General features: G+C 40.7%; 1 protein-coding gene across 1 annotated transcript in view; it reads left to right on the top strand.

The window, feature by feature from the left end:
- The window catches only part of exoc4 (exocyst complex component 4), a 125,950-nt gene that overhangs the window by 26,359 nt on the left and 74,162 nt on the right, over positions 1-25,429 (top strand). Inside the window, exons 9-10 of the mRNA XM_008300981.1 lie at positions 5,546-5,691; positions 7,235-7,323. Coding sequence (XP_008299203.1) covers positions 5,546-5,691; positions 7,235-7,323 — 235 coding nt within the window. The remainder of the gene's footprint in view (positions 1-5,545; positions 5,692-7,234; positions 7,324-25,429) is intronic.

Below are 25,429 nucleotides of genomic sequence, written 5' to 3'. Positions count from 1 at the left end.
TTTTGAGGTTCTCCTTTGCTTCTCCTTCTCTGCTCATATCTGTTCTGGTCCGGTCTTTTTGTGTTTGTTTCAACAGCACCAGTGTGCTCCGGTCCACGTCTGTCATTTGACAGACCGCGGAAAGTGAAACATGTGGAGCAGAACAGAAATAAGCAAAGAAGACGAGAGACATATGAAGTAAAGATGTCACTCAGATGGATATGAAAGGTTTCACAGAAAACCGATAAACCCAAATAGGTCCCATGTCATGAAAAAAGGACTTCACTTTACTTTTTGCTGTATTGTTAAATAAGAAGAATGCACCGGATAATTCACTACAGTCTCAGTCAGCAAGAACACACAGAATAGACTCCTAACTAAAAGGTTAACATAATGGTAAAGTTCACTAATTATTAAAGTCAGGTGTGATAAATAGTAACATACTGTCATATAGTTCATCTGTTTTGCGTTCTCTTTTACTGTGCTGTTAAAATGTATAATAATTATTGCCCTTTTGACATATCTGCTGCTGTTCTGAATGTCTCATAGATAGAGAAATGAAAAACACATGTATTCTTAAAGGATAGTAGAAACACAATTATTGTATTCCACTTAGTTTTTTTTTCTTATTTCAAACAAGAAGTAGACATAATTTATACCACAGAACATGCTGGGGACACAGCAAGGACACGGCGAAATAAAAAGGGTTTCAGTGAACATGCAGGCACATCTTCCTCTCCTCCGTCAACAAGATAGCCTTCAAAAGATTGACTAGATGCAGCCCACTCCAGGTGGGAACCCCCGCTGGTTAGCAGGAGTTCAGTGCTGAGAGAGTAGTTGTGGCTGAAGCTCTGTCAGAACTCGTGAAGGTTATTGAAGTTTCTGGAACACAATCAATACAGGGTGTATACCGAACCCTTTCTTTGACGGCCAAGGACACTTTGGGCTTTAACTTCAAGCTAGCAGCAAGGGATATCAGTCAATATGTTTTGTGACAAGACACCAGCCAAGGGATTTAGTGGGAAAACAGCCGATTTCAATAAAGCCTTGAGAGGGGGGAACAAAGTGTTGAGATTGTTCTCTCGGCTGCTTTTAAGATGACTTAATAAGAAGGGAAGGATGGAAACAAGGAAGGAGAAAATGAAGTGATATTTATTTCTTTAATTTTAGCCAATTGACTGCTGAGTTTACCACATGACAAGTGCTCACCTGCAAAGCTTTGAGTGATGCTCCCTTAATTGTGTTGATTCTTTGGCTGTTAGGGTCTTAATGGACAGAATGGAAGATGAGTATACACTTCCTGCGAGCATAAAGGGGTGACATCAGGACATTTTAGTTAGGGGGAAATAGATGGGAGTGCTGGTAATGAATTACAAAGGCAAACTTCCATTAAGCTTTTCTCCTTTTTAATTTAACTTAGCACTCAACCCGGCAGACTGATTTAAGTTTGGGATGAGACCCAAGCCATTCAAGTGCAGAACGAGGTTGGTTGTGGTAGTTGGTGGTGGAAATGATTGCTATTGTCAGGGGAGCCCTTAAGAGAGATTTGAGGGGTTTTGAATGTGTTCCCAATCGCGCGCGCACAAACACACTCCAACTGATGTGAAATCTTGAGTTTAATATTTGGTCTGAACACCCATTTCATGTCTCACATCCTCACATACCACCTGTCTTATTTCCATCTGTCTGACTCATAGTGAATTCAGGCAGTTCCTGTCTTCCTTTGCTGTTTCCCCATCAACTTTCCGTGACCTCCACTGAGCTAATCTAGCACAGAGACTTATAAAGATCCAGCTAAACTCAAAGTATTGCTAAAATGATGGTGTGAAGTTAATTTGCTTGATTTTTTTAAAAACTTGCTCAAACAAAGACACGAAAAAAGAGATATGAGTTAATTTCCATGTTTCCAGTGTTATAGATGTCGAGACGGGGAGAGAATGTGTTAACATTGCACTTGTGTCGTTTCCATTAAATTCCCATTTCTTGTTCTTCAGTGCCAGCGCTGGTTATTTTAGATTCTATCAGTGCTCCAGGTTTTTACTAAATTAGAACAGGCTCCCATTCGGAACTGGGCTGGGGGGCCCATTACTAATTAATATTGTGGACCAATAAATTAGTTTATAGTTGAGTTTTGTATTGGTGTGACGCTCTGGGTGCTTTCTCTGAAGCAGCTCTTTGCTTTGGCAACTGCAATCAAGCCTCTGATCATTCCTGAGCTGGCTGTGATGGACCTTCACCTCGCTGCATCACTTGCATCGCCATTGCTGCCTTTTCTTTGCCTTTTGTGTCCCCATTGTCTCCTAATTACCCACCTCTCTATGTGTTTCCACGTATCTCTGGTCCCGTCCCATCTTTTAGTCTCTCTCTCATTCTGCGCCCGGTTCATCATCCTAATCTTTTCCAAATCCCCATTTCTTTGTTTTGCACCAGTGTGAGTTCTACTAAAGCTCCTTATTTTCAGTATTCTTTTGTCATGTTTAAGAGTGCCTCACAGAAGAGCTGTCCAATAAAACACATGTGACAGTAATAGGATCTGTGCTGAGAGTAATAGTAGTTTAATAGGATTTTATGTGCTTGACCTGATGGGTGAGAGGGAGGAAGAAGAAAGGAAGATGAGATTGTCTTGGTCTTTGGATGGAGACAAGTGCAGCATGTCCACATCCTATGAGGAGATGTGGGGATTTGCCAAGTCTGGTTCATTGTTTTATTGTTTAGCAAATTACCACAGTCTTCCATAAAAAGGAGGAATAACGTCAGTGTAAAACAAAACAAACATCTACATATATCACGGCCATTAATGTTGGAACAAGAGGAAATGCTTTGGTACAAAGTTGTTCCTTAAAAATGCAGTTACAGCACATTGAACTTTATTAGAGGAAGACAGAATGCAGGCCAAAACTATCACCACTTGTAAAGTTTTTAATAGACCAGCATTTAATAGAAACTGAAATTGATGTTGGTGCCATCCTCAAGCACACACTTAAACAGGAAATTCGGGGTTGCATTCATGATTCCCTGCGTTCAGCGCTCGGCAGCTCGGTTGTGCTTTGTTTGTGCGGAACAAATACTGGGTAGTGTGACATGGGTGACTGTAGTTTACTTACATCACATGTAAATAGTAATTTAATAGTATTAAATCCTCTGGCAGTACTTTAATAGAGTAGCTGACAGCTAGAGATGGCCTTGACTCAATACAGTGCTCGGAGTAAAAAGGAGAGATAGTATATTTCAAGAAATAAATAATACATTATTGCCACGATGCCATGATTGCCATTTATACCAAGAAACTAAAGCCCAGCAAGGATTAAGTCTTCAGTCTCTGAAATTGTTCTGTTTTTGTTGATAATTAGTTTGCACTGCACTGCTACAATGAGATATGTTTTGCCAGTATCTTTCCACTGACTTGGAGCATGAATAAAAACAAATTTGCACTAGTTTGGCTTTGTAGCAAAGTAACTTTGTTATGACCAGTGAAACACTTATCGTGAAGGCAGCTCTATAATGGATAACGAAATAATTGGAAAATTTGAGGTGATGTAAAACATAAAATGTGCTTTTGTGAGTTATTAGCTCTGTAACATGGTTTGCTGCTTATTGCGGGGGAACGGTGAGGTCTACTAAGGGACTAAGAGTCAGTCATAGATCCCCGAAAGAGAGGTGGGGAAACCAACCCTCTTTTTAAACTTCACTTCGTGGTGTTAAATCAGCAAACACTAATTAGTTATTTAACACTGTCTCTTCTATTCTCACTTTCTCCCTTTTCTCTTCCTTCTCTTTCCATCTCCCATTTCTCATTAGCATTCTGTTCAGTTTTCATTCTCCACCTATAATCCTTTGCTCTTTCTATTCTCCACAACTCTTTTCCCAGCGTTATCTCTCCTTCGGTGTTACTTTCTGCCTCCCATTCCTCTCTGCCTCTATCTTTCTCTCTGTCCTAGCAGTCCAGTTAATTGCCTCCAAAGTTCACTCTGTCTCTGGGCTAATGCAATTTAAGTAGGGTCGGAGCCCCTTCATCAGCCCAGCGCTGGCATTTCATTAAGTCTACTTGGGTGTTAGCTTGCAAGCAAGTGGGGGTTTCGCTCCATCAGCTCATCATTAGTAATTAATACACTGATAGGATTAGCTGCAGCACGAGGCTAGTGGCAAGTGGTCGCTCTGGTGTTGCCAGTTGGAGAGGGCGCATGTGATATGGCCTCCAGCACCGCCTGTGATGAGGCGAAGTGTGTTGGAGAGTAATTACGTGCGTGGTGGAAGATTGTGTGTTTAGCATGTGTATCTACATGAACATTTGTGACCAAGCGCCACGACCCAAGACTTTTTTCACTTAATGTGGGAGCAATTGTATGTTGCAAAAGTTCACTTTTTTTCAATGAAAAATTTATATATTTTATTTTTGGGTGAAAATAACAAGGAAAAAATAAAAGTTTGTCTAATATTCCGTTGAAAACTGTGCTTGAGTGCAACAAAAGATTTTCCTCAAGATACCTGCATTTTCGTTATTTTTTCATGGCTGTGTGTGTGTGTGTGTGTGTGTGTATGCGCGCAGGAATGGATGTCAGTGCAAACACGTGAAGGCTTTCCCATGCATGACGGTGGGGGGGGGAAGGAGGGGGTGCTCTCCACAGTGTTAATTACATCATTATGGTTGGGATGGATCTCCATCTGCTCAACCATTACTCCTGTCCCATTCTGGGCTGACCCACACTGCGCCTCAGAATTAGACACACACAGGCTAAATGGCCCTGCTAAATTATGAAGCTATTAGATATGGGAGGCTATTTTAGAACATATGTATTCACACAGAGAGAGAAATGAAGAAGGGTGAGAGAGAAAGGAAAAGATGAACTGAGGCAGACAGCGCAAGGGAGAAAAAATAGCAATGTGAGAAATGAGAGATGAAGCCCTAAGAGATTTTGAAAAATGAGGGCCAATGAAAGCAACAGAGGGAATGTGCAGATAGAATGATAGAGTAGAGGAAGTGAACTTTCTCTTGTCTGGACAGAGTTTCAATGTGCTTGTTCTCAACTATTGTTAGAAGTTGATAAGATTTTTATGAAGCATGATAAGACGTTGATGGATTTCACCATGGATCATGCAGACAGATCAGGGAAATAGAAGACAAGAATTTTTTACGGTGGTCATCAAAAGCACCCAATCATGTCGGTGGCCTTCTTTTCTTTGTCAAAGTTTAGATTTTCTTTTGGTTTTCAGAACTTGCAATGCATGTTAATGCTGCAAGTCACAATACATGTTGCTAAGAATGTCTGTAATTGCAATTTTACATCAAATGTAACATGAAAATGGAAGAAGTCAGCAGAATGTTTGTGCAATGATGCAACCAAACTGAATGGTAATGTTTAAAATACATGGTTGTCTCTTCACATTTACCCCCAAAACTGTCACGCTTGTTTCTTGTTCTTTTTAAACTGTTACCAGCATACAAGTTGTAGAAAATCAGCGGATCACTCCAAGTATTTTAGCTGAGGAGACAAATGTGGAAATACTTTCTTGTACCTTGATTCCGATGCTTCTTAGCTTTTGACAGTGTGTCTTCTGTGTGGTTTAGGTTCTGCTTATGGAGTATCTGGATGTGAAGAACAGCCGCAGTGCCACGGAGCCGTCGGCTCAGCTCTCCTATGCCAGCACTGGCAGTGAGTTTGCTGCCTTTTTTGCAAAGAAGAAACCACAGCGTGCCAAGCAGTCTCTTTTCAAGTAAGGATCATACTCTTTCAGCCATGGTTTGTTCTACATAAAAATTAAGAAACGTAAAGGATTAGATTATCCTGTATATAGGAAAAGTCAGTCCTATGGACATTTTCATTCAATATTTTTGTCTCTCTACTGAACATGACTTAAATTATTTAGCATTCACACTTTTTCCCAGTAACTTGGGGTTTATGTACAAGACCAACAAAAGTAAAGCACCAATACAAGGATGTTGTCTTGTTATATGTTGTAAGTGTTGTAAAGAAAACCAAGTGCCCCATTAAGAAAGAATGTAAAAAAGGGGGCCATGGTAGAGCTCGATGAGCTATGTCGCTTCAACTTAGTTGAGTTATGTGAGACTTTGAGATTGAGACCAGCTCTTCTTGACTGTATCTGCAGAGCAGCGAGTTTCTGTCTATTAGCAGCACAGGAAGGATGACAGGGGAGAGGATGAATGAATGCCACAGGGCTCTTAGCAAATTTATTAAGTCAAAGCCGTATTAAGTTCATTAAGTCAGGGCCCTTTCTAAACAATGTAGTCCAAGGGCTCTAGGTTACCATTAATCTACCCAACAGTATCAATTAATTAGGCGTGTTTGTTGCATATACATACTTGTAAATAAGGGGGAGGTAAGGTCTGGTCAGTAATTAATATTGAAAACAAGGGTTGCAACAAGGTTAGCAATAAATGAATGTAGTTAATTGTGTGTTAAATGTTAATTTTAGAGATACTGAATGCTCTTTAGATATTGGTTCTGTTTTAGACAAATAGACTTGGTTATCTAATAAAATAAATAATATAAATTTCCATAATTAGTATGTTTTTTGCTAACATTTTTTTTTCTTAATCAAAGTACAAAGTAATATGCATTCCAACATATGCATGTAATCCCCCCACCCCCACCCAAACCTCACAATTTGTCATCACCACTTGCATAATTGGCTGTGGTTGTCAACATGAATGCACTGATCATATGCAGGGGACACAAATATTTACAACAAAATGAAACTCAGTTTGAAAAAAAAAAGAAAAACAAGCAAGCAGAGATTAGGAAACGAATCATAAAACATGCAACTCCCCACACAATATTTCCCGTATTAGGAGCTCTCCAAAAAGGTTAAATAACTTCTAATGTATACCTTAAGTCTTCTGACTTGTTTATAGCACATTAAAAAAAAAAAAAATCAGGCCATTCTTGGACTGAAATCTTGCAGATCCTATCATATATCTCTGACCAAAATCCTGGAACTTCATCACACCATCATGAAACATGAATTAGGCGACCTTCTTCTTAATCCAGGTCTAAACAGTCCAGTGAGGGGGGGGGTCACATTCTGTACACTAAATAATATATTATATATAAAATAATATAATATATAATAATATATTATGTATAATATTACCAATTGTTTTATTCATAGCACCCACAAATAACCCATATATTATTGGCCCTCTTTAATATATGTAGATCCAAGCATTTCTATATTACACTGTTGTGTTGTGTCTCCACTTGTTGAACCTTTTTTTTTTTTTTTTGGCGTTTTGTAGGTTCGAATCATCTTCCCATGCCATCAGCATGAGTGCCTACCTGAGAGAGCAGAGGCGAGAACTCTACAGCAAGAGTGGAGAATTACAAGGTGAGGAGAGGGATGGAGGGATGAACTGAGGAATGGAGAGCAGAGATAGAGAGCGTGAGCTACCTAATAGCTGGGATGGATAAGCGTGGATAGATGGCGAGGTGAAAAGAAGGGGAAAAAGAGATGACAGGGCCAGAAGGTGTGAAAGTATTGACAGAGCAGTGAAAAAAAGGAGGGAAATATGGTGGAGAAAGAAGGATAAATTGGACAGGGTTTGCAGTGAGTGGGATAATGCGGGAGAGAAAAGAGCAGCATGAACATAGAGTGAAGGTTGAGGTCGGGAGGAGGGGGGAAAGGGATGAGATGACGGAGCGAGGTTAGAGCGGATGGGCTGACGAGAAAAAAATAAGCAGCAGGAAAAAAAAAAAACAGATCCACAAGATTGCCGAAAACAGATAGTCGCAGATAGATGCACGAGTGGAGATATTCTAAAGAGAAGGGAAACAGGTGCTTTGAATGGAAGCAGGATGGAGCAAAGGTGGTGAGGGTGATTTGGTCATGTTTGGCTATAAGATGGAGGGACTCGGCCAGACAGCGATGGAAAGATTTTGGGAGAGACGGAAGAGGGTGGAATGGAGAGCACGAGAGGAGACTAACGGCGCCGCGGCGATAGCAAGGGCATGTTACAGTTCGAGACGTTGCACTTAGGAAAAGAAAAGGCAGACAACAGGAGTGTGGAGAGGGAAACGACGATAGAGAAAGAGATTGACGAGATGCAGAGAGCAGGGTGACTTTGCAGAATCCGCCTACAGGGAGAGGCCTTGAAAACCTCTCACTCACACATTCACACACAAAATAGCACAGTGAGTGAGCTACACAACCAGACCCTGGAGAGTCTAAACTGTTCTGCTGCCCCTACTCTCTCTCTCTCTCTCCCTCTCTGTGTCTCTCTCTCTCTCTCTGCCTGTGACCTTGAGGTTTCAATCAGCAATGCCTGACAGCGCTGTTTGCTGCTGTCTGTTGCTGTTCCCTTTTTCAGACCAAGCGCCTTGTTGACATTGTATGAATAAAATAGAAAAAAGCAGGAGATGGACCGAAACAACAAAAGCAAAGAGCTTTTAATTGTAGAGGCCACGCCATGGAAAGGCCAATCGTGATTCTTTGCTGCGAATATCGCCACAACTGTTTATGGCCGCCAGGGTTAAATGTATGCAATTTTATAATTAGGCTTCTCTATGTATTTAACTTAAGCACAACTAAAGAATGGCTGACTTCTCCAACAGCAATGGAAGATATTACAATGCAGGCTGTCGTTCTTTTCTTGACAAGAAATGCCACTCAGACGGCAGCGAGTCTGTAAATATATGCAAAATGTACTGCCTCAGCTCCCCCCTGCTACAAAAAGAACAGCATTGATTAACTGCGGATAAAGGAAAACCCCAAATGGTCTTCACATAACGGCTCACTTTTTTCTCCCTCCATCTGTCGGCACCCGAGAAAGAAGGTGGAAAAATATTTTTTTGACTGACTGAATGCCTCGGAGCGTTTATAAGAAGATGAGATTTCTCTGGGCTTTCATTTCACCTGTCACAATGCGTAGCACCGACCACAAGCCCAGGCCAGGGCCTGAATGGCTGAAAAGAGATTGAAGGAGTAAGAAATCATTTAGAAAGTGAAATAAGTCGACTGTGATGTAGGGAGGGGAAAGATGGATGGAGGGAAGGAGGGAGAAGGAGGAAGGTTAAAAGTCATTGTTTTCATCAGGGTCCAGCGAAGAAGCCATTAAGAGATTTCTGAAGGAAGAAATTAGAAAAATATGTATTGAGACAGTGTGGAAGGAGACTTTTTCTCTCTCTTCAAATTAAACTTACTGTAGGGAGGGAGGGAGGGAGGGAAAAGAGTTAGAAATGAGAGATTGAGTTGATGAATTCTTCTGGCTCTGGGATTACTCAACACTTAAAGCTTAGTCATGTGTGTCTTTCAGTCTCTCTACTTGGAGTTTCCTAAACTCTTTTTTTTTTCTTCTTTCCCTCAACGGTCTGCTTCAAGTCAATATAGTTATTAACTCAGACGTTCACCAACACAGCCTTGGAAATAAGAGTTTGATTGTTCATTTTAAATCCAGTTATGCACCGCTAACAAATGCATAAAAATGGTAATGCACAAAACAAAGTCACAACTACAGATTCTTGTGTAGTTTTGCGAAAGCTTTTGCTGTATTTGCTGCGTTTTGCACTTTTGAGTGACACTTTTTAGGAAATCCACCAATATGGAATGTCGGGGCCAATAATCGTAAGAATTATCAGCTGGTTGTGACAAATATGATAAAACATTATTATAGTTTACAAATGCACAGTTTAAAAAGACGAGCATATATGCTTTGAAGACAATATCAGTTTGAACTCAGTGTTTGCACCCATCGATCACAACATTATTCCAAAGTTTTAATGATTAGGAATCATTAGAAAGAGTTTCATTTCTATTCTGCTCATTGGTTCTTGCTCTAGTTCGTAAACAGCGTCCTGCGAACACCAACTATGTGTCTACTGCTGAATGCTTGCGTGACTTCCCGTCTTCTAATGCAGTTTTCTTTAAATTAAATGTGCAAGTTTACATTTGTTCTTAGACTCTACTCAGCGGTCGCCGAGTTGCTTGATGAGCAGGTAAACAGCACAAATTGCGTGATTGTCTTGCAGCGATCGCCCTAATTTAGCGAAATGCCGCTACATAATGCTCCAAAGATTGGATTTTACTCAGCTTATCATTACAGTAAAAGTAGCCGGAATAAGCATGAAGATATAAACAAGAAAAGAGACCACTGGTGCTATGGTTCCAATTACTTTATCTAGCTTTGTTTTTCCTCCCGGTAAACATTTAGTCTACCCGTGATGAGTAGTGTTTTGCTTGTAATGAATGCAGGAGGGTGAATAAAATAAAGTATTTTATTTTGCTATATCGCATGATTAGGTTTTTATTCATTTGCTTGAGTTTATAGCATTACTTTTCAAATAGCGTTATAGGATTCCATAGCATACAACATGCTGGTGCTTCCTATAATATACCCATTAGTCTGTACATCGCCACAAATACAGCAGATTTGCAGTCAGGTTGTGGGCGTGCTGATCTCACTTGTTAAAAGTCGTAGTCACCTTATTAATTCACATAGCTATTAGGTGATTTGCCTTTACACACTGTCAATACCACACTGTCAAAGTCCTGCATTGAAAATATTACTTTAAGCAAAAGTATGTGAGTATAATCAGAAAAATGTACAATGGAGATAAAAGTACTCGGCAAAGAAAATTGTCTCCTGTGACTGTTATATTGCATTACATTCCATTAAATCAGTTGATTGTCGTTACTCCTGCATTCATGTAAAAGTAGTTGCAGTAACCCTAACCACCAATCAAGATTCAATAATATACAAACGATACCCAACCCTAGATAATTAATTTTAAACCCATTAGAGATGTGTAAGTGTGGATAGGTTTTAGAACCATCATAAAGATTTGGGAAGTTGTACAAAGATACGTAAGATATTGTAACCACTCTGTATTTTATATTAATGTGATTACATAGAAAGTATTAGAGGTGCACAATACATCAATGACATCTATACAGACAGCCTGAACTCTTGGCCCCTGTATTGATGTACCCAAACCGAGCCAGACAAAAAAAACCAATGCTCTCACTGTAGCAGTCAAGGGTTCCGATTATTCCTTTGATTTTTTTCCTCCGTCTGAATATATGTATTTGCTGCACATATACATCAGTATATATGTATCACTGATATATTGTGCACCCCCGAACACTTTCTGTGTAATCACATCAATATAAAATACATTACTTGCTGTGAGAGGTAACAGTTTTTCATGTACCTTTGCACAACTTTCCAGATCTTCTGTAAGTAAAGATCAGAACAGCAGCATTAATGTAGACTTTGTGTAATGGTTTTCTAACCTCTCCACACTCGCATATCTCTAATGGGTTTGAAATTAATCTGTAATATCTGTAATTTATGTCTCCCGAGTGTTGTATGGACCTGCAATATATTATTACGCACATGCACACAGCTACGATAGCGGGCGCATATCGTCATGCCTCACATACACATGCAAACACACAGGGGGACTTAATTGCTTGCCTTCTCATCTTGTATGCTTCAATTAATCCAATGCTTCATCTGAAGACTTTATTACAGCTCCATATGTGGCCACATCTGGAATATGCGATCTGAACGTATGCAGTGTGACTGCCAGTTAAGAATATGCATGCAGCGTTCATATGTATACACCAGATCCTCAGCTGTCTGGATGTGCGAGGGTGTGCAAAGCACTACTTTAGAATCAAAGAGCCCCATCCAGACTCGATCACATTTCCCATGAATAAATGATGAAAATAACAATTTTCCAGCTATAGATGTGTTACCATTTCCCCCCATATTGTTCTGCATGTCTCAAAAACCGCTAGACTTTTACATCCTCGCCCGCTGCTTTTTTATTGCCTCTCTGTTGTGTGTCGGAGTACCCCAGTGGTCATCTGGGAGGTGAAGTGTGAATATATCTCAATAACTACCGCAGTCTTGCAACGTGGCGTAATGCATTTACGGGCTTTTTTTTTTTTGGCATTTTATTTCTCTTTGTGTCGCAGCCGTTCATTGCGTTTCGTACAATATTGCCTTGCCCCCGGGCAGGTGAAAATCCCCCCATGTGACAGCTGTACACAAAGACCGCCTATCGCCGCACACTTGCCCCGGATATGCACGTAAACAAACATGCACATTTTAAACTTGGCAATTTACCCGCAGGCCCGCGCGTACACATACTCCCATTCCCAACTCTCCCATCTCTGACCTCCCTCCACTCTAGAAAAATGTATTCCTAATCAACGCGGTTCCAAATCTATTTCACACATTCCCTGTTTTGCTTTTGATATTCAAATTGACTTATTCACAGTGTGTCTGGCAAAGAAAACATTCTGACTGACTCCCTACACAAGCAATCTAGTTACAAACATCTCCCCTTCTACCCAGCCCTTAATACCAAATGCTAAGTCTGATGTAGAGGAGGAAAAAAAAATGTTGTATTAGTTTGTGTATAATAGCATCATATTCCCATGACAGAGAACTGAACTGGGATCGGAGGAGGAGGAGGCAGAGAGCGGGGTGACCAGAAGTGGTGTTCCTTGTCAAGCTGATTTGTGCACCCCAGTGGGGAGGGGAGGGAGAAGAGGTGCAAATGGAAAAATGTCTAGCGGGGTGGAAGTGAGAGTAGGTGGGATATTAGGGGTGGAGCTGTCAGATGTTGAAAGCCACGTGTTCGTATAAGTGTGTGTGTATTTGTTTGTAAGGTGAAGTAACAAACAACGTGTTCCTGCCAAGTGATGTGTGATATTACACTCTTAGAGGCTGCGATTGCGGAGTGTGGGATGCATTATATTAAGAGGAAGGTCAGTTGGACTTTTCAGAAAGGTAGCAGGGGTTGAAGAGACACCCTCATCGACTGCCACTGGAAAGCAGCAAATATCCCACCTTCTTCATTTAGAAGATCCAATCTGCGTTTTTCCATGTGTAACCTAATTCTGAGGAGCAAAAACACGATACAGCACCACAATCAGTTCCTCTTAGGTCACACTTCAAAAGGCCCTCACATCAATTTTTATTGTAGAATCACTGGCTTGCCTTTTCAATTACTCTTCCTCCAATCATTCGTTCTCCTCATTTGTTGGCAGATTTCAAGGATAATGGTTGTTCACTCGTCTTGCGGAGTGATCAATACTTGACTTCCACTGACTTTGCAATTATAATTTATCATATTCATAAATGGAACCTTGGATGGAATTGAACTTTGTCGGCAAAAAGGTCAATAATTATTATAGGATTACGACGCTGGAATGTCGAAGACACCTGCTTAGCTACTATTGATGCTCTTGATTCTCATTTTTATCTCTTTCCTCCACTTCTTTGCTTTTTTTCCCCCTCATCCATTGATACTCTATCCTGATTTGATGTTTTTATGTTCATCTTTCTTTTTTTGGTGTTGCGTTTCTCTCACGCTTTGCAACCTGAGAATTTAATAGATGCTGTGTGTGAGTGCGTGGGTGTCTCAACATGGAAGATTCAGTAAACAAATCATAAGCAAATTAAATCCTGTCAAAGTAAGCAACGTGTACGCCTAATATGGACCCGGTGTAAGTAAATGTCAGTTAAAATGATTTTAGTAAATATAGTGGCATGGTTTTCAGAGAAAATTGCACAAGATGTGAACTAATAACACAGTTTTTCGAAGGCTTCTTACGTTCGTTCTTGGTTGTGGAATCGGATTTCCCTCTTAACTGACTTGTAGTTTAACTTTTATGTCCTTAAGGTTGTTTTAAGTTCAAAATTAGATCCTCTGTGCTGTAAAATACAGATTATATTCTGTTTTCAGTCAACCTAATGTCTCATTTCCAAAGCTTGTTTACATTGTGTGTCCTCATTGTGGAACAGAATAAATTTGATAGGCATGAAATATATACAATAAGTAATACTTTATACACTGCTTTAAGCAATAGTAGGTTTTGGAGACTCTTTTGAATGTTAGCTCTGTCTCAGACTAAAGGGAATTAAGGGAAATACGTTTTCTACACAGTAAAGGTTCTTTTTCTTAAACCTACCTCTGTTTTAACGTGTCCACATCTTGTTTTTTGATATCCTAGAAGACACGTCATGAGAAACATATGCAGTCAATGCCATGACTGAGCAGTCCCATCTTGAAACTACAGTGTACCCATGACAGTCTCAAAAACACAGATTCAGATTCAGGGCTTCATACACAACAAACCAAAGGAACCAGTCCTGTGAACTTGCAGTGTGGGGCTTTCCATATCATTGGTCTTCTTCAAAATCACTTTCCGGTTCTAGCATGTATGACGGAATTACTCAAATATCTCTACTTGCAATTCTGTTAGTTTAACAGTGTTTTAGCAGAGTCGTAGGTGAGCTAATGTGCTCTAGAAGGAGGCGAGGACTTCATACCTCCTTGTATTCTAAATGAATCAGCTGTGTAACATTACATCTTCACCTTTTTCAGGAGCGATAGGGTTATTTTCTAATTCTAACTCTGTACCTCAGACAACAATGATTTTGTAGGGGTTCAGTCAATTGGAACTTTAATAGCATCACTCATTCACATACTTTATCTTCCACCAAAGGGAAGACTATGAAAAAATGGATAACCATAATAAATTATCTGTACAGTAAAAATTTGTGCCTTTTTGCTTTTAAGTGTTCATCAAACGGCCATTTTCCGTGTGCAACATTACAGATGAGGCTGAGTCACTCCAGCAACTGATGAGGGCTGTCATACTGGCCAGATGTTGCTGTGTGTAACGTACGCTTGTCGAGTCATGTCCTATATGACACGTACAACATGCTGTACTTGAATGACACGTTGTAACCGAGTCCATACTTGAAGTTCTGTACACCGCATCACTAGAAAATGACGTTTCCTCTCGTGCACCAGCGCCAGACCTTTATGAATCCCTTTGTTCCGGCAGCAGCGTAACTGGGCTTGCAGATAAAATCCAAGGAACGTCTGTTACCTGACAGGCTATTACTGTGAAAAGTCTTTATTCGTGTTCACTGTGAAGGCGAGTACAGAGCAGATCTGCATACTGCGGAAAGCAGACGTACATACACATTACTGCAGCTGTCTTAGCTCACCGTAGTTATTTTGTGTGTGTTTGGGCCCATCATGTTCAATTTGGCTGAACATAGATATCAGCAAGGTTGATGGTAATGGTTAAAACAACATCAGATATGTGATTCCCTCCTCTTCCAACACACATGCATACACACACACACAAATGCACAGTGTTGCATTCTCATCTGCTGTGGGACCAGTGATTGAATTACGGTTGTTCAATCGCTGAAATTAGAGTGAAGCCTTGAAACAGTGTGAAAAATGAACTGTGGCTTGTAACAATAATATTGGATTTTTACTGTAGGGTACCTCACCAAACCACTGGTTATGATACTGAGGGACAAAAGCGTGATAATGAAAAACACATTGCAGGCAGTTATTTAACCTACCTACTGTAACGAAGCGTTTTATGGAATATTTATAAATTGATCCTAGTATCTTGCATATCGTACCCTGTGTCAGCTCATTTAGTTATGGCTCCAAATATGAATCACAGATCATTATCCAAACACTGCAGGAATAAATCTTGGTACAATCCGAGGAAAAAATGGAGACGTCAATCAAAACACATGAAACACTGCATGTATGTCTTGTTCAGTTATTTTGTGGATGTGTTGATGGCCATGACACTAAAATAGTCAAACAGTTTCTATGTAGTCTTGTCCAGTTGCTCATAGTTTTTAGAAACAGACAATGCAAATATATATCTACAACAGGGGTCGGCTCTTTCATACCTCTGCTGCGGCTCCTTGTGACTTTGGAGAATAAATAATGGATATTTAATTTAAATGTATTTAATTTTAGTTTGTTAGTTTTTGACAAATTTGATGATTATGGTAATCTTGTAACATTAAAATAAAATGTGTTTCATTTTTTGTCGCTCAAAATATGGGTCGTCACTGCCGATGTGCAACACCCGCCGGCACGGCGTTGCCAACTTGGCGACTTTCTCGCTAAATCTGGAGCCTTTCCAAATCCTCTTGGCGACTTTTTTTTGTCAAAAGCGACTAGCGATAAATCTAGCGACTCTTTCTGGTGTTACTGGAGATTTTTCTGTTTTTTTGGAGACTTTGACATGAAAACACGTATCGTTCTGCACTTACTGTCCTCAGCGAGCAGCAGTGCCGCCGTGAGCTCCTCCCGTCCCAAAGCGCTCACAGGTGGTCAGCAGTCTAATCAGCAGTCCCAGCTGCAGTCATTTAGACGTCATTTTTACTTTGCTGCAGGTGGATAATTTAAGATCGGCTTTTGATTTCATAAATGATAGAAGGATTCAAATAGACATTGAGTATTTATTTTGAACCTTCAACCCTGTGTCTTTTGGTTTTTTGGTTTCTTTTTTGTTTTTTTTTTGTTTTTTTTGGAGTTAAAAATAAAGGTAGCACAAAGGTAAAAAACGATAGATGCAGTATTCTCTTCATTTTAGATATCAAAAGGGTTTTGTGGCTCCTGGTGTTTTCTTTTCCGTGGGTCCAAATGGCTCTTGGAGTGTTTAAGGTGGTCTATAAGCTACAACGAAGGGCAGTATATTGTAATACGAACCCTTTCAGAAGCTGATTGATTTTCTCAATTCAGAGAAGACCATATATACCTCCTGGTCGCTTCCATAGACCTGAGAAAAAAAGTTTAATTTCCTATTGAGATAACACAAAAACATGGCCAAAATTGGAAACTTGATTTTCATATGACTTTGCGATTTAGACTAACAAGCTGGCAAGATAACACATGCAGAAGTCAAAAATTAAATGCGGTGAGAAAAATGGAATCTCGAGGAGGAGAAATGACAGGGGGATGCAGAGGACAACAGAGGGAGAATAGAACAAGGTTGTAATAGTTTACACAGTGCAGACATTTAATCAGAGAGCAAGAGCTTGGCGTATTTTCCCAGCCCGAGGCTAATTTTAATCAGCATTGGTCATGTCATTATTGGTGGCTTTGGCTGTCACCTCTGTGTTTACTTTTAATCTCACACTGGCGAATTGAAGAAGTTGGCGAGAAGAACAAATGAAAAAGGATTGAAGGAAAGAAAGAGGAAGGGAAGGGTAGAAGAAGGGCATACGGGACTCAAGGCTGTAGAGACCTTGGCATGTATGCTGTAGCTATGCTGGTTGCCAGACAGATAAACACACACACACTTCTTGCATTCCCAGCATGCAACAGGTTGTTAGGCAAAGAACAGGGTGGACAGTGTGCTGCTTGATTCCCTGCTGGGTCCAATCAAATATGTGATGGCACTTGTTTTTCTGACCGATTAGTTCTCCCAGGTGTCGAAACACGCACACATGCATCTTGCTCTTCTGCACACGTCTGTTTGATATATAGCTTTCTTGAAAGAGTGATCCCACCTTTGTTGTGCCTTCTCAGGTCCCCCCCGCCTTTTTTTTTTTTTTCCCACTTGAAGGGTTTTCTGGGAGGTTTTTCCTATTCAGTTTGAAGGTCTAACAGACTCGGATAAAGCGGTAGAAGATGGATGGATGGATGCATGGTCTACATGCTGTACACATTGTAAAGCTTCTTGAGACAAATTTGCCATATAAATGAAAATGACTTCACTCGACTAAAGCACTTTGGATAAAAGCATAATATATGGCTTAAAGTATTCCGGCACCATGCAGGATTTCCGGCTTGCGGCGTTTGGCTCTGAAAAAAAAATAGGACTACATTGCCAATCGAGTTCGTCTACCAATGGAATGAGGGGAACGCAGCTTCAGCTGTCAACCAAATTAATATCACTAGCCAGTGGGAAGTAGAGTGGGGCCGGGTCTTAGAAAGACTTCCAAATCCAGCTGCAGTTGAGTCCATACTGGAGTTTCACAGAGTTCTGTATGCTGAAATCAGGAGCATGAAGAACAGATTCTCATCGATAAAGGAATTAAAATAAATGGTGCTGGGCGTGGTTGGAAGAGTTAAGCAGAGACGGCTAGCCATTTGGTTGCTGGTGCAAAAAATTGAAGGAGTTGCGTGCTTGCTTCTGTACCATCTGCTCAAAAAAAAACCTCATGTACGCAACTAGCAGCAAAAAAGTGCTGTCAGATCACAAGGCAGAGCCTGGCCACAGAGCTGCTGTCTGCTCTGAAACTCAACTTGGCTGGAAGGAGCAGCAGCCACCGCTGAGGTACCAGCATCAATGACTGACCGGATTTATGATTTAAAAATCCGCGTGTGCACGTTCATTGCAGAACACGACCTGTAGTTCACCATATCTCAGCCATTCGCTGAAGATAAACGTTCTTTGTCAAAACTGTCTGTGTCAAATCAGCATGCTGGTTACATAAATACACATGATATAGCACCAGCATTTAAGTCTTTCTGAAAATCTCAAAAAATGTGTGTTTTCGTTGAATATTGACCAAGTTTTGTATTTCAAAACTAGAAAAGCATTCGCCGAGCGCAGACCTCCGCCAAGCAGCTCATTTCTACCATATTGTGATTTCTAGTTCTGTACTCTCAAATATTTTGTACACTGATGTTATTTCTGCAGTTCCTTACTGGCTTTAAGCTGTTTGCTAATGCTATGGTAGGTTAGCATAGCTACAGTGATGCTGTTGCTAACATAAGCAGACAGGGAGTAGCTTAAGCTAGGTTAGCACAACTTTAACAACGTTAAATGAAAAGCATGACCGACGCAACGAAGCACGCGTCAGTCGTCCTGACACATGGCAAAGAGAGTTAAAGTGAAACAGGAGACATGTAGAGTCACTGTTAATGTCACAACGTGGTTCTGAACTTATCTGTCAGTAGCTCCACTCGGCCCACTCCTGTGATGCTGCCTGGCTGTAGCTTACTGCTGTACTACTGGGAAGACATTGGTGAGGACTGAATGGAGTCAGAGCTCCATCAAGTGGACGAACGGACTGTGACACTTCACAGCATTTACTGTTTTATGAGGAAATAACCAGATGATAAATCATCACCAAAATTTAATCATCTATTCATTGTGCCATTATCAACATTTCCTGAAAATTTGATGAAAATCCATTCATAACATATCGAGTTATCTTCCTAATAATAAAACAAACAGATAAATTAGCTCGATTGTACTCCCACCCAAAAACACAAAAGTTTAGGCTCAGGATTATTTTTCACTTTAAGCCCTGATAATATAAAATTAGACCATTTACAGTCTCCATTTAGATGTAGTGAAGTAACTACTTGTGGGTCATGTGACTTGTCTGGTACGATGGCTTCCTCAGCACTGTTCGTTTACGGCTGTTTGATGCCATAAAATTGTGTTTGCAGGTTCGTCAACGTGGGTGCAAGCTAATGCCACTTTTTGAGAGTCTAGGTGTGCTGACATGAAGCGGGTCAGTGTTTTAGTATGGTAGATAAGTGTTTTATATTGTTTTATATCTTGTACTGTCCGGATCTCATGTCCAGGATGTCGCTACAGGTTTTGAACACTTATTAAAAAAATTGTGATTGTACATGCATCTGTTGTGGTGACTGTGGTTTCTTGGCCATAGAAACTTGTGTAATATTAGCACCAGACTAAATGGCTGTGCAGATTTCGTTACACAAGGTAGGATCAAAACATTCAGAGACTGTGCCTTTAAGATAGATAGATAGATAGATAGATAGATAGATAGATAGATAGATAGATAGATAGATAAAAATCAAAAACCTATCTTTGTGATTTGGAAAATCATGATATAGAAAGCCCCACCCTGCAAGATGACAGGATAGGTTGTTTTTGGTTGGTAGTTATTATGAAACCATGCATGTCTGAATCCATGTTCTTGGCACTGTCATAGGGAAGCTACAATTTCAGGGTGGAAATTGTGAATAAACACAACATATGTACATGTTAACGAGGTAAAAAATCTTAATTAATGAAAAGGAAAATCTGAAATATGTAACCAATTTTCCTGCATCTGTGCCCAACTGATTTCCCAACACTACAACCGCCAGTTGGCAGATTGTAAACTGCACTGGCATTGCTTAAGTTTGAAAGACAAACAACATACATTGTGTGCAATTAATAATTATTCAGCCACCAGAGTGAATTGTTGTTTATAGCACGAGTGACAGATGTGAATTCATTAAAACCAAGACCACAGAGACTCATTGTATGCCACAGTGACACTTTTAATAATTAATCCGACTCAATTTACACCTGAATTTATTTATATTATAATTTATTTATGCCGTTTATTCTCAGCTGCGGGGGTGGATTTGGTCTCTTGGTTGGTGGAGCAGCACATTCCATCCCATCAAATTCATTTTAATAATAGAAGGCTCTCATTACGACCCAATCAGACATGAAGACAGTCTGAGTGGAATGGGATGCCCGGAATTGACCAGAGATTCATACATTATTGACACGGGAACCGATCTTATTAGATCAGCAGGTTTCAACTCTGTGAATATGCAGCCGAGTGGCGGTCTGATTTCTCCGCAGGCATGCGCACACGTTTAAGCACATTTGATTTGTACATGGAAAAATATTACTTGAATTGATCTCTCCCAAACTAATTTTCATAGCGGAACAGCTACAGACAAATGAGGCTATTGAGGGTGAAAATTGGATTATCCTATATGTTCCCTTCTATTTGCACAATTTAGCTTTAAATGTGCAAGGCTGGCCAACGGCACAGATTAGGGGCTTCAATCAACAGAAGGGCACTGCCTGACACTGCTTACATATAGGCCAACAGTGACTGTAAATACTGTGGAAAAGTGCAGATAAAGCTACTTCAAATTGCACCACAATATGCGCACATGTTCAAGCTTGTTTGTTCTTGCTTTTTTTTGGCTGATTTGACCAGCACAGCCAGTTGTTTTCAGTCTTGTTAGTCTATATTGTGTGTGTGTGTGTGTGTGTTTGTGTGTGTGAGGGACATGATTGTGAGTCAATTATGCCAATCACCCAGTTGGCCTCCTGCCAGTCCCAATCAGACTCTAGTCCAAGTGATCACAGGTGTCTTTGATCCTCTTGACTTGCCTTTTTTTTTTTGATAACACACAAACACAATCCGAGCCGCGTTCGACCGTGATCACAAGATGGCTATTGTGATCAGACAGAAACGGCGTCTGCTTCTTTTATGTTTGCAGGACTGAATATCAAGCTTTCATTTGTCAGATCTTCCGTCCTTCATAGTTGTTTGAAAAGTTTAAAAGAAATGGGCTTGTGACTGAGAACCGAAGCACATGGGCAGACCTAGAGAAACCAGCAGCGTATTTGACTGCATAATTGTGAGTTGAATCAAGAAAGAAAAAAAATGCTTTAGAGGCCAGCAAGAATTACAAGATGCAATTCAGCTGATAGACCGTTCGAAATAGGATGAACGAGTATGGGTACAGACGGAGAGTATTACGGTGGAAATCATTCATAAGCTTAAAGAATAAGACAGCGGGGATTAAATTTCCCCCCCCAAAGGAAAAAAAAAAAAAAAAGAATGGCAGTCGCTTTTGGAGGTGTTCATTATTTTAAGGAGAAATCCAAATTAAACTTCAAGGGATCTCGTAGTAGAAAAGTTTGTGTGGAGAACGCCGAGGGAAGAATTTCAACTAAACCGGTACAAAGCTTGGAGGTGGGAACTGGGCTTGTTTTTTCCCTCCAATAGTTAAGGTGAACTTGTATTTATTGATGGAGTCATACACTTGTGAACACACAGATGGATTTTTGGATACAAAGGAAAGAAAGCAATCAGCCAAAATTTATTCAAGCGACAGAAGTGGATCTTTCATCAGGATAATGATCCAAAGCATACAAGCCGCCTGTGGCAAGATTATTTTGCCTGGGAGAAAATCAAAATCTCGGAATGGCACTGAGCAAAAAAATTCACAGAGCACCTATGGGATGCCCTGGGGAAAACAAATGTTGTGTTGATGATGCTTGCGTGTGGATGAAGTGAAAGTTTTGCTGCTTAGATATGAAAGAAACTTCAACACAGCTATAACAGAAACTTGGGCAGATGCTGTCAAGTAGTTTTGCAAGTTATAGGATGGTACAAAACACCTTTTTTTGTCTTAATTTGGAACTGTCGATCAACTGTTGTGTCATTTAAAGTCCCTCTGATCACCGATAAAACCTTTTGTGTGTATCAAATTTCCATATTTAGAGGTAATCCCTTCCCGCCTTATAATGACTGAGATAACTTTAAACCGTTGCCTCCTTCAGGATGTGAGGATCTGTAACAGAGGTGTCCAATCCTGGTCCTCGAGGGCCACAATCCTGCATGTTATAGATGTTTCCCTCTTCCAACACACCTGATTCAAACGATCAGTTCATCATCAAGCTCTGCAGAAGCCTGATAACGATCCTGATCATTTGAATCAGGTTTGTTGGAAGAGGGACACATCTAAAACATGCAGGATTGTGGCCCTCGAGGACCAGGAGTAGACACCCCTGATCTGTAAAGTCTCTGTCTCTCCACAACTTGCTGCAACTCCAGCACACCAGCTTACCTAGGAGTCTGCTCAAACACTATCAAACTAAAATCAATTCTGTAGAAGAAGAATAATATCAAAAGCCCACTCCCACAAGTTGACAGGACTGTTTTCTTAAGTTCGTTATGTACGAAACCCTGGAAGTCTGAATCCATGTCGTCACAGGTTTTCTGCAGTTTCAAGGTGAAAATATTCAGCCGTGGTCCTGACTGCTTAGTTTGTTTTCTTACAGTGTCTTCTAGTACATAAACAGCACTATACTGACATGTGAAAAATGTAAAAAAAAAACAAACAAACTTGACTTTCTTGAAAACCTAAAAAAAACTTTTTGTGCAGAATATTTTACTTCAAGTGTGCCTACGTGATTCTTCTTTTAAATATATGATGTTATTGTTTCTTTTAGAGCTTTAGAATTTCCAGTCCATTGTATATATTTGGTAGAACACAGTCACACATACACCCTCAAACAGAGAATAATGAGTATCTGGACTGACTGCTGTGTTCGCCACTGTCCTTTTTTTCTTTTTCTTTTTCTTTTTTTTTCCCCTCCTCCCTCCATACAGACACACAAATTTACACTTTCGGGCACAAAACAGATTGAAGCCACTTGTAAATTAGGGATTATGACCGTTCCTCCGCCTGCCCGTCTGACTTTTCCTCATCTCAGGCCTCTCTCTCACAGGCTTGCAGATGCGTACAGAGGCACACTGGTCTCGGGGGACGCAGAAGTGTGTTAAAGAAGGCATCGCATGTTCATTCTCTTCCTGCCTAAATCTGGGCATGGCTGGAATTCATCACAGGATCAAACCGTTTCTCATCAAACCCAGGAAAGTGTAGCTAATGCAATTTCACTAAGTCACTGCCTGACTTGATTAGATGTGGGCTGGAGAGTGCACGGTAAGACACCACAGGGGCTTGGACGGGTGTCACTGTGTGAATGTATTTGAGCATATGGGTGTAGTTGTGGTTGAGACATTTGTTTTAAGCCCTCTATGACACAATCGTGTGTTTTTTTAAAGCCATTGTACCGCACGCGTGTATGCATAACAGGGTTTGTAACTGTCTTGTTTGTAGCCCTGTAATTCACGGATATTATTATGAATAGTTGTGTTGTCATGTCTGCTTAGGTGTGTGTGTTGCAGACAGAGCAGCGGCCCTCCAGGGGGATTTCAGGCAGATTTGGCCACATTAGAATGTGTCACTTCTTCCTTTCCAGTTTTCGCTTGCCATCCCACTGAGCACCATGCCTCCTCCAAACACACACACACACACACCTCTCTCACTAATCTTGGATCAGACCACACAGCAAGGGACAGCGAGCGCACACAGACACTCGTCCAAACAACACGACCAAACGCACACAAGGTCTCACAAACAAAATTGTACTTTTTACACATTATGTCGAGAGAAGGCTGGCAGCAGTTTGGTGGCATCCTGACCTGAAACCGGAGCCACCCTGTCACGTCTAGACAAGTCTGAAAAATGCCATGCATATTAATGCCCGCCTATTTAATATTCATCAGCGCTATGCCCTGTTGGCAGCTGGTCCCAGACCCCATGGATCAATGAGGTCTCTTCCTCGCTCCTTTGTCTGACACGGATGCAGATGTTTAGAGCATGAAATTAAATTGGTCACCGTCATCGGGAATACATACGTGGTTGTGTGTTTGGCGCGTGTGTCTGTTGCGCGCGCTTGTGTGTAGTTGCCGGTTAGACATGGCTCTTGGAGCAAACAAGTAACGCTAACTTCCCCAGAGTCTGTGACATGTTGATGTTATTCATGGGAAGTTGAGTGTTTGCAAGTTTGATGACGAAGAAACAAAAGTTTAGCCAGCTTGATGATTGGTGTGAGAGAGAGAGAGAGAGAGCGTTAGAGAGAATATGATGGAGCAAGGAGGATGAGCAAGACTGTGCGTTGGCGGCAGCTTTGTTTAGGAGCCTGTAATTGAGTCTTAATTGAATTGGCACCAAAGGAAGGATGAATGGATAGAGAGATGGAGAACGGCAGAGTTTGAGTGAATTGGACCTCATCTTCGTCTCCACTTTGCGACATGAATGTGGGCTTACCGTGTAGGCAAATTTCATGGCAACAGATCAGAATCAGAAACCCTTTGATTTGAAAGTTTTTGGATGGATTGAAAGCTTCCCTTGTCATTTTAATGAAAATACGGCGAGTGTTGTCTCCCATACTTCTTCAAAAGGAACTTGTTCCATTAGAAATGTATTATGGAGGCCCGCACAGGGAACAATGGGTTGATATGCATTTGAATGCAAGGCTAGGCAGGCTGCACAGGTAACGCGGAACAGGCTTTCGCGCTATGGCGAGGCGTCTTTGTGTTATATCACACAAGCTTTGCGGGGACGTATTCGACATGGAAATGAAACAGAAGAAAACAGCACAGCGAGGCTTTGTGCGAAACTGAAAACCATTTCAGGACACACACATGCACATGCACTCTTGCCCATTTCAAAAAACCCTATCAAAGCAGCTTGGATCTTCTTCTTGTTTGATTTCAGTTCATTGTTTTCACTTTTCTTTCGCTGTGCACTTGACACCACATCACACCTAATTTCAGCTGACCAGAATGTAACAGGAACATGCAGTCGGAGTATTTTAGAGTTGTAAAATCTTGAAAGCAAAGGTTTTCCAACACACATAGCAAACTGTGTCAGACTGGTTTGAATCTAGAAAGTTGTTTATTGCATTGTCTGTTTTCTTACTCCTATTGATATATTGTTATCGAGCAACATGGGACTTAACCATAAAACTAAATGAAGAAATTCTCAAGGATAGCATTGCCTCCACTGCACAAAGACAGGAATGCAGCCACCTCGCCGCTCTCCTTCTCCTGCCATTATTCATGAATCTATCACCTTTTGCACCGTGTACATGCGCCTGCGTTCATGCGTAAGACTCTTTCAAAACATTTGTACATGCACACGCAACACAATCCGTTTGCTCTGCAGTTTGCCATATTGACAACAAGTTGCAATTTCTTCTCTATCAATTATATTGATTACTTCAGGATGAGCGGAGGTAATGAGCTTCGCTGCTCTTTCTCTCCCCTGTGATCTCCCCTTTTCCCCCGTCTGCA

The sequence above is a fragment of the Stegastes partitus genome, unplaced genomic scaffold (assembly GCF_000690725.1).
Source record: "Stegastes partitus isolate 25-593 unplaced genomic scaffold, Stegastes_partitus-1.0.2 Scaffold1619, whole genome shotgun sequence".
NCBI classification, from domain to species: domain Eukaryota; kingdom Metazoa; phylum Chordata; class Actinopteri; family Pomacentridae; genus Stegastes; species Stegastes partitus.
This window is presented reverse-complemented; position numbering and strand designations above follow the sequence as displayed.